This window comes from Chaetodon trifascialis, chromosome 5 (assembly GCF_039877785.1).
Source record: "Chaetodon trifascialis isolate fChaTrf1 chromosome 5, fChaTrf1.hap1, whole genome shotgun sequence".
NCBI lineage: Eukaryota > Metazoa > Chordata > Actinopteri > Chaetodontiformes > Chaetodontidae > Chaetodon > Chaetodon trifascialis.
Window position 1 is genome coordinate 17,770,280 of NC_092060.1, and position 9,468 is coordinate 17,779,747.

Here is a 9,468-nt window from a genome sequence, read left to right on the forward strand (position 1 = left end):
TGCACACTTTATTTCCGTTTCAGCTCTCACCTTTTACTTTGGCTTTGAAATACGAGACATCGGTAAACACTGAAGGGGCAAAATACAGGGAGCGGTTTGCATGCAGCGATGAGATGTTGCTAAAAGTAGCCAAAAAAAACAATCATTACAAAAAAAGGCATTTGTTCTCAAATAACTTAAGGTCTGTAATAACATGTCCCCAAATCATTCCTCAGCTTTTGCATGACTGCATTCAAGCCTCACTGCGTCACACCCAGTCAGACCAGGAAAACATCCAGCTGGTCCAGCTGTTTTGGGGGGTATTTATTTGCCACAGTGACAGTTGACATCTAGTAGTGGTTGAATCTCTTTTCCTCTCTCTGTTCCATCATATGCTGGGCTTTGCAGTAATGTAAGGCATGGCATTATCAGCAGAACAGGAGAGACTTCACGCAGCCCCTCCCCAAAACGTCCTCCTCACCGGTCCTTCTTGCTCTCTGTGGGCTGCTCTGGGTTGTAAGTTTCAGGCGGGAGCTCGTCGCTGCCCCCCTCTGGCTGAGAGCCATTCTGCTCTTCCTCTTTCAAACCTCGACCCTTGTTCAGCTTCTTGGATTTTTGGAAGAGCTCGTTGAGGTTAAACTCTCGGATGATGTTCTCCTAGGGATGAAATATGCTTTATGTTAGCGTCTGTGAATGTGAGGCTGTTTCAAGCAACGCCTACTCAGTACATCAGGAGTCAGGAGTTTGTTACAGATCGACTGACCTCATTAAAGGTCCACGACACAGCTCTCCCTTTACTGTCCACCATTGGACGTCTCATAATTTCCCGCCCTCCTTGGAAAAGCACCAGTGAGGGCAGCTGCTTAGCCAGAGGAGAAGTACTAACCTTGTACCTGTTGAAAAATAATTCATGGGTCAATCAATACCTGCGCTCACTCAAAAAATCACAAACAACAGAGTGGCATTAAAATTACCGCTAAACCATGAAAGACCGGTGCAGGACAGCAGAGCAGAGAAAGTGACTCACGTCTGTGAAACCTCTCCATAGCGTCCGATGTCTACCTTCCCAAACCTCAGCCCAGCACAGTTGTACCTGCAGAATGTAAGGAAAGAAAGATGAAGGCCTCAAACCTGAAGTCTTGACCAAAGACCACGAGGAGGAACCAGGACATTAGTGATCTTGACTGAGACAGTGAAGCCCTCAGTATCGTGATTACAGGCTGGCTTGTATTTACTATCTCTTACTTGAGAGAAAGGTCCGCAAAGACAGGCGCGAAAGACTGGCAGTCGGAGGACCAGTTGGCGTAGAATTCAACAATCCAGGTGACACGGCTGTCTTTCTGCAGCTCCTCCTAATGACTCAAAGACACAACGTCAGATCATTTGCGTGTTGTTTCAGAACCCTGAGTCACAGCTGTACATCCAATGGCCACCGTGAAGACAACTGCACTTCATCACAGTCTGCAGAGAAACACTCACATCCATGGTCTTGTCACTGAAGTATGTGATGTACTCAGGGCCCATGTAGAGAGGTGGCTTGCAGGTCATGACGAATGCTGGAGACAAAGCAGAGATAAACAGACTGAAAACAGCGGCTGAATGTGGGTTTCTGTTTTCTGAAGCTTTGACAATCTCAGCTCAGGTTAATAAATCTACACTAAAACCCAAAAAGCATTGATTGAAGCTTAAGCTAGGGTGGCACGGTGGCGCAGCAGGTAGTGCACGTGCCTCAAAGCAAGAAGGTCGCCAGTTCAATCCCCCGGGTTGGGCGGGGTCTTTCTGTGTGAAGTTTGCATGTTCTTCCTGTGCATGCGTGGGTTCTCTCTCGGCACTCCGACTTCCTCCCACAGACCAAAAACATGCTCATTAGGTTAATTGGTGACTCTAAATTCACCTTAGGTGTGAGTGTGAGCGTGAGCTTGAGCGTGAATGGTTGTTTGTCTGTATATGTTGCCCTGCAACCGGTGTATCCCCTTCGACAAATGACAGCTGGGATAGGCTCCAGCCCCCTCCGCAACCCCGAAAGGGACAGTCGAGTATAGACAATGGAGGGATGGATGGATGGATGAAGCTTAAGATCCATAATTCAATCATTCACGTCCACAATACCTCAGTGGAATAGGTACTGATCAATTTCCCCAAATTTTGGATTATTTTATGAATATCTATCAATACTTCCATAGAAACTATGGGCAAATATATAGATCCAAGTCTCCATTTGGCTTTAATAAGGTCCTGCTTGGCATGTGAGGGCACCCCACAGTCTTAGTGTAAAAATAGGGCCACTTTGCTGAAATAAAGATGACTCTTCCAACATTATTAACATTAAGGGAAAACAGCAGATGTGCTATTTCACACAACAGATGCCTCTTATTAATGATCATCTACTAAAAAAGAGTGAATGCTAGACTAAATGTGTGACTTTCCTTCTCTGCTTAACAGTTTCCTGAGGGACACCCTGCATCTGTCATGGTGCTACTTAATAGCAAAAAGCATATTTTAAACATAAGATTTTGAGGTTGAGGTGACAGTTCACAACAGGGGTTATAAGGCCACTGACCGACACACAGCGACAGGTAAAGGATGCCGAGTCGAATGTCCAGCCTGAAGAAGAGGATGGTGTTGGCCACTTTACTGAACAGGAACAAGTTGCCTATGTGCTGCTCCAGAGTGACTGCGAGAGACAGGGAGACAGAGAGAGGGGGAACAATGAATGCAGCAGAGGATAACACCCAAGGTCAGAGGAAGATCACACTGCAGTGTTTACACAACAAAGCAAAGATTTTAGTAAAGCACCTCCTGGGGGTGGCTCGGCGCAGGAGCTTCTCCTGTTGTTAAAGGCAAGGATCAGAATCAGTTACTCATTAGGTTTGTTTGAAGTTTAAAAGTCAGGCATCATAGGACCCACATACCGAGTGTCTTTGTGAGATGTAAGTTGAACACACTCGCATTAAGTGTCTGAAGTTACAGAGGAGCATCATGGTGGTTCCCTGCTCCCAAACTGAGCATCACTGGCTTGGTGTAGTGTAAGCAAACACTTATCATGTTATGACATCAGCTTGTTTACACATAGACAAATGTATATTTTGTGTGTGTGTGTGTGTGTGTGTGTGTGTGTGTGTCTGTGTGTGTTACATACTCGCTCTCCGGTTCTTCATCATCACTATTGCACTGAGAAACATGAGAATCTCCAGTTCCCTCTGCAAAACACAACATAATACAACTTTGTGATCAGTGAGTCAATGAGCTAAGTCCTCTTACAGCTGCTAACTCAGCCCCACCATGTTTAGCAGCAGGTAACACGACCCCCACCATGCCGCATGCTTACCCAGTCGAAGTCGCATGAGTTGCCGTCCTCTCGCTGACTGGCCAGGTGCTCGCACAGACCTGGAGCCTTTCGGACCACCAGGAAGGCGACGGTCATGAGGAACGAGATGATATAATACGGTTTCAGCAGCCATTTGTATATCTGTGGTAAGTGATACAAGAAAGTACACAGTCCTGTGACTAAGCCCATGTTAGCAGACGCGACAGACGACCCAGACAGTTTGAGAGAGAATGACAGCTGAAGTACGAGCGCAGGTTTATGGACCTAACTGCGCCTGCGCGAAATAATGACACTCCGTGCCTTCTGGGTGCAGTGGCTCGCCGTAGATTTGGCGGGTACTGCAAAACGTAAACAGAGGAAGCTGAAAGATGGAGCACAGCGAAGTGGCAACACAAAAGGAGAGTGAAGGTAACGAATATGTTCAAGAGTCCACTGAAAACCAGCGGGATGAAGCTACAGGCGAAGCTTCAGCACAGGTGTCAAACGCTGAATCGGTTAGCAAGCCGCCCGAGGAGGCGGAGGCTCGGTACAACAGGCTGAAGCTGTTCAACAAAGTGATGCAGAAGAGCCTGGAAAAGGTCATCGAACATGCCAGGTAACGTGGAAATCTGTCTTAGTTTGTATCTCTCGTGTTGGTGTTCATCATTACTGTAAACTGCAGTGTAATGACATTACATGTGCGCGAGAGGCACAAATCGGAGTTAAATGGTTTTGAAGCTACCATGAGGATAATTTACAGATGAGCTGCTGTTCTGTGATTATAGCTGGTGTGAAGGATTTTCGAGTAATCAATAGATGATTTCGTTAATAAAATAAAGCCTGTTTTGTCCAACTATCAGTCCAGCAGCCAATATATTTGATCATCTAATGATTTCAGTACAATATTAGTGGCCATCAGGGGTGTATGACTGGGGGGGCACCAAGTGTGTAGGGCCCGCAAAGATACTTGAATGAATAGCCGTGGATGCAGGAGGTGGCTCATAAAGGATCCTGAATTCCCTGCTCTACCCCTGGTAGCTATACTGACTGCCTTCCTTGACAGTTTTAACAGATTCGCCAGCACATTTCGTCCGCTGTACAAGAAGAACCCTCAGAGGATGGAGAGCATTCACAAGCAGTTCATAGAGGAGCTGCGGAGGACGATACAGGTGTGCAGCACATCACATTAATAGGAAAAGAAACCACAAATGGAAGCGCTACTCTCTTGTTGTTTGTGAGACTTATTACCACCTGTCTTCATTCTCACCTGTGTGCATCCATGTCTGTGTCTGTGTGTATGAAGGAGGACATTGGCAGACTGATTGAAGAAGGCCAGTTGGAGCTCAAACTGAATGAGCTGGACAAGCTGGAGTCTGCCGCCAAGAACAGCCCAAGCCCTGCATGGTCAGAAAACAGCATTGAACTGATAAATATTTGAAGATTGAAAAGTTATCATGGGAATTTCCACAATTCTTTAAAGTAGATGCATAAAGACGGATACGTAGGGGAGCTCTGTGGACAGTAGCTGTGTAACAGTACCAGTAATTTGCCCGAGCATTTGTTGTATTAATCACTATTTAACATTTTATTGTCTGAACACTCTTGTATCTCACTATATAGGACCTGTAATACAGGCATTATATGATAATGCATTGGCTTTATTCAGTCCACTGTACACCGCCCTTGTGATAACATTATAATCCTTTACTGCCTCCCCTGTTAGGCGACCGAGTGGAGATCCTGAGCAGGACTTCAGCAGCTTTTTGATGCCGTACTATAAAAAGCAGGAGGCCTACATGCAGCTGGAGCTGAAAAAGATTCAAGCAGAGAACGCTGCCCTGGCACAGAAAGTTCAGGCTGGAAGAGAGAGCATTACTCAGACTGAACATCATATTTCTACAGCTGTTGATGAGTGGAAGGTGAGAGGAAAACAATGGAAAAAAAACATTCAGCATGTTTATTTTTATACTTAGATGATACATGTGGAAGTAAGTGTGATGTAATACTCCTTTCTTTACTCTAAAAGGTATTTGTGACATTAGATGTCATCATGTGGAAATGAATACCCCAAAGCTCTTTCACACAATGCGAAGAAAACCTATTTTAATTTTAGCCTCATGAATTCTCTAATTTCTTTAATTCTCTATTCATAAATAGAAATATGAAATAGAAGTCTGCCATGAGTGATAACAGTTTTTCTTTTTGATTTTCTTCTTTCACTTTTAGGCATCAGTCACAGAGTTTGAAAGGCTGGCATCTTCTCTCTGCCCTGCTAATGTCTTTGATGTGTGATCTTCAAATGATTTGACCTGCAGATATATCAGCTAACTTCACTGTACATATTGATTATCTTCACTGTGCCTGTTTGTCTGACAATGAATTAAAAATCTTGAAAATAAAAGTTGTTTTATGACCTCGGCGGCTATATCCTTGTCGGCCAGCATGCAGCTGTCATTATGGTAATGTGCGCGTATAGGTCTGGTATTACGGTACGTGACAATAATGCCACAAAGAAGTGAAGAGTCGAGTAGTTGACACTCCGGTGGATTCGTGGGGAGCTCAATACCGAAAAGTGGCAGACCACACGCTTGAAGAAACCGGCTTTTTCTTTTCATATAAATGTATCATTCACGATAGATATGACGGAAATGTTTTCAACTCTGTTCGGGCAAAATGAAGCTCAGGGACCGCCCGGCTCCTCGTCTCTGGGTTTCGGACCAGGGAAACCTCCACCACCGCTGCCGCAAAATCAAGTCTCCATGGCGGGGCAGATGCCACCGCAGCTCGGGGATGAAGGGCCTGCTCTGCGGAAGCCCGGAGCGATGAATGAACCTTTCTACTTACTGCGGGAGCTTCCTGGTACTGTTGTACTGTGATAAATATTGTGTGTTTTGTCTGGTATTTGTTTGTTAATTTTAAGAAAAAGCTGCGCAGCTATCAAAGGTGGATGTGCAGTTTGTAAACAGCTGCTAGCTAACGTTAGCCAACAAGATAAGTGTTGGCCAAAATATTGAGTAAGCTAATTATGTGCGTTAGCTTTTCATAGCTTGGCTTGTTTTTTTGTTTGTTTTTTATGTTATCTGCAACACTAATAACATTTCCAATCGTGTTTTATAAATATTAACTCCTCTCCTGTGGTTTAAAGTTGAATGTTGTCAAACCGCTAAAACCCCAATAATGAGCATCCCAGAACTAACATTAGCTGAAGTGGTCATCTGGAGAAATGTCTGCTGGAAAACATAATTAGCAGATGTTTAAATATGTTACATGTGTATACACTTGTGGCGTTTTCACGAGTTACACTGATACAAATCCATGTGTTTAGTGGGAAACGAGTTAACGGGCAACACCAACCTCATCACGCACTACAATCTGGAGCACGCCTACAACAAATTCTGTGGGAAGAAGGTGAAAGAGAAGCTCAGCAACTTCCTTCCAGAGTTACCAGGTGGGTTTGGGGAAGAAACACTGCAGCCGTGTTAATGACGGGGGGGCTACACACACCTGATTAGAAAACTTGGTTAAGATCACGATTCATGTTCAGAGTGGGACACCAGTTGTCAAGTGTGGTTCATTCTAGTGTAAATCAAAGCGCATTACATGTTTGCCTCTCATTCACGCGTTTACGCACCGATGGCGTCCAGGTCCTGCAAGGTGCTGGCCGGCTCATTGGAAGTGTCTTGCTTAAGGATATTTTGACACCTCGACAGGAGCAGTTAGGGATCAAACCAGCAACCCTGTCCATAATGGACGAGCTCCTGAGCCTCAGATGGCCTCAGTGACAGCAACAAGCAGAAATGTTGGTGTCAGAACGAAATTGTGTTGCTGTAGTTTTGACATTTTAAGACCACCATGAAGACCCATAACTCTGTTGATGGAGCTGTTGTCCGAAGAGCCACGGCAGCCCTGTCTCCTGTGGATGTTAAGATATACGTAGATATAACGGGTAAAAGACTGGTCTATGAGTCCAGTATTCAGGTCTGATCTGTGAATTCCCCACAAAAGCAAGGACAGTGGAGTGGAGTGGAGAAAACTATCAACCTAATGAAACCCGAACATGCCGCTGCTTTAGTTTTTGACTTTATCTCACCAGCCAAATGCTCCCTGATTGATTCATTATGTAGTTGTGGACACAGCTGAACTGTCTTGGCCCTTAATTGCTGTGTGTTCAGTGCTCACCACCTTGTTCTTTTGTTGCTTATATTTTGATCTTGTACTTTCTCTTCCATATTGCAGGTATGATCGACTGTCCAGGCACTCAGGACGGCAGCTCGTTGCGCTCTTTGATCGATAAGCCTCCAGTGTGCGGGAACTCCTTCAGCCCGCTGACCGGTGCTCTGCTCACAGGCTTCAGACTACACACAGGACCGGTACTAACTGAATACAGAACACACAAAAATGCTCAAGTCACACGAATTTTCATTGTGATGAAAGGGTATCCTTCATTTCTTAATTTTAGTGTTTCATTTGTTTTTCCCAGCTCCCAGAACAGTACAGACTGATGCACATACAGCCTCCAAAGAAGAAGAGCAAACACAAGCACAAACACCATCGACCGCAGGACCCCTTGCCACAAGGTATGACATAAACTTAACACGCAATATACACAAACGTAATGAATGTAACGTGTAATGCTGTCAGGCCACTGACCCGCTTGTTTTTGTCATCACAGAAACTCCATCAGACTCTGATCCCAAGAAAAAGAAGAAAAAGAGGGATGACGATCCTGACCGCAAGAAAAAGAAGAAAGACAAGAAAAAGAAAAAGGTAAGAAAATCTGTCAAGTCTTCTGTGTCTTCTGGGTAGAGATGGAAGGCCACCTGAGACCTTTATCCTGAGCTTAATCAGACCAAAACCATTCCCAGACTGTATCCTTGTATATCTAATACTGAGGTGGTAACAGCCTGTGTTAATTGATTTCTAGTCACTAGAGAGTGAAAGAGCTTTGCAACTAACTTGTAGGACACAGCCCTGAAAACTTTTGCTTTCTAAAGTTATGGCATACCTATTTGCAGTTTCCAACTTGCATATCTATCAGATCTATACGTAGTAACATTATCAGGAGAAAACTGGTGTTTAGCTTGATAGATATTCGGCTTTACTCATCAGCTAGTCACTATCTGACACATTCAATACAAAATGTATTGAATGTGTCAGCTCGCTGAACTGTACAATATGACCAAAATGTAATATTTATATATACTCATCATACTTTTCATATCTAAACCACGTCCATACCACAGTCATAGCCCCTCTTTTAGGTCTGAGCGCCTTATTTTGTCTTGGTCAGAATTACCCTGCTCTGTGTCCTGTCCACTCTCTAGTTTGTTAGTTTGTGTTGCCGTCATGCATATTTCCTTCTTGCATCTGTACTGTGCAGAAGAACACAAATATTGGTGATAAGGGACGCAATAAAAAAACAATTCTGTCGTCACACCATATCGTCATATCGCACACCCCTAGTAAATCGTAGTCCAAATTGCAGGATCATCAGCCCGCATGTTGAATATAACCCAATGCCTCACTGCTCTCTCTGTCCCTCTCCAGAACAGGCACAGTCCCGACCACCCCGGCCTAGCTGGATCACAACCCAACAGCAACAGCCTCAGATAGACAGGAGCCCACTGTGTGCACACCTGTGTTTGAATGTGTGTGTGGTTGTGCATTTTGTAAGAGGATGTGTGTGTGTGTGTGTGTGTGTGTGTGTGTGTGTGTGTGTGTGTGTGTGTGTGTGTGTGTGTGTGTGTGTGTGTGTGTGTGTGTGTGTGTGTGTGTGTTTTACAAATAATTGTATTATTGGGAGTATGTTTAATGGGGGGAGAGGCTGAATTAAATAATGCAGATGGTTGTATGATGTGTGACAGGAGCAGCAACACAGTGGATGTGTGTTTATAATGGAAAGAAATGTTACAGAGCAGTGTAAAAGGCAAAAAGCAGCTGATGAGCTGAGTGCTGTTATGAATGACTGAGCAGGTCCTGTATGTATGTCCCTCTTTGATTTTGTTGTGATATCTTTTGACCATAATGACAATATCAAATAAACTTTGATTATTATCTTTGCTCGTCTCCTTGTCAGATTATACGATTAGATACATGACAAACAGCTGATGCTCAGACACTTTGTTGCTGTAAGAGAACTTTGTGCACGGGTGGCAAAATAAGTGTCACTTGGACAATATCTT

The 9,468-nt window shown here is 44.3% G+C and overlaps 3 protein-coding genes across 3 annotated transcripts; 2 read left to right on the forward strand and 1 right to left on the reverse strand.

The window, feature by feature from the left end:
- Positions 1–7: 7 nt before the first annotated feature.
- Positions 8–3,583, reverse strand: tmx2a (thioredoxin-related transmembrane protein 2a). Its single transcript, XM_070962329.1, has 8 exons — positions 3,308–3,583; positions 3,119–3,179; positions 2,540–2,653; positions 1,459–1,535; positions 1,225–1,331; positions 1,007–1,072; positions 743–872; positions 8–636 (listed from the first exon to the last, which is right to left on the reverse strand). Exons 1-8 carry the CDS (start codon positions 3,494–3,496, stop codon positions 457–459), a joined length of 924 nt encoding a protein of 307 aa, XP_070818430.1. The 5' UTR covers positions 3,497–3,583; the 3' UTR covers positions 8–456.
- A 35-nt stretch (positions 3,584–3,618) lies between these two features.
- pmf1 (polyamine modulated factor 1) lies at positions 3,619–5,702 on the forward strand. Its single transcript, XM_070963045.1, has 5 exons — positions 3,619–3,902; positions 4,350–4,455; positions 4,590–4,690; positions 5,010–5,205; positions 5,513–5,702. Exons 1-5 carry the CDS (start codon positions 3,676–3,678, stop codon positions 5,576–5,578), a joined length of 696 nt encoding a protein of 231 aa, XP_070819146.1. The 5' UTR covers positions 3,619–3,675; the 3' UTR covers positions 5,579–5,702.
- Positions 5,703–5,787: 85 nt separating this feature from the next.
- Positions 5,788–9,345, forward strand: med19a (mediator complex subunit 19a). Its single transcript, XM_070962675.1, has 6 exons — positions 5,788–6,145; positions 6,612–6,734; positions 7,523–7,656; positions 7,767–7,863; positions 7,959–8,053; positions 8,834–9,345. Exons 1-6 carry the CDS (start codon positions 5,926–5,928, stop codon positions 8,897–8,899), a joined length of 735 nt encoding a protein of 244 aa, XP_070818776.1. The 5' UTR covers positions 5,788–5,925; the 3' UTR covers positions 8,900–9,345.
- The last annotated feature ends 123 nt before the right edge of the window (positions 9,346–9,468 follow it).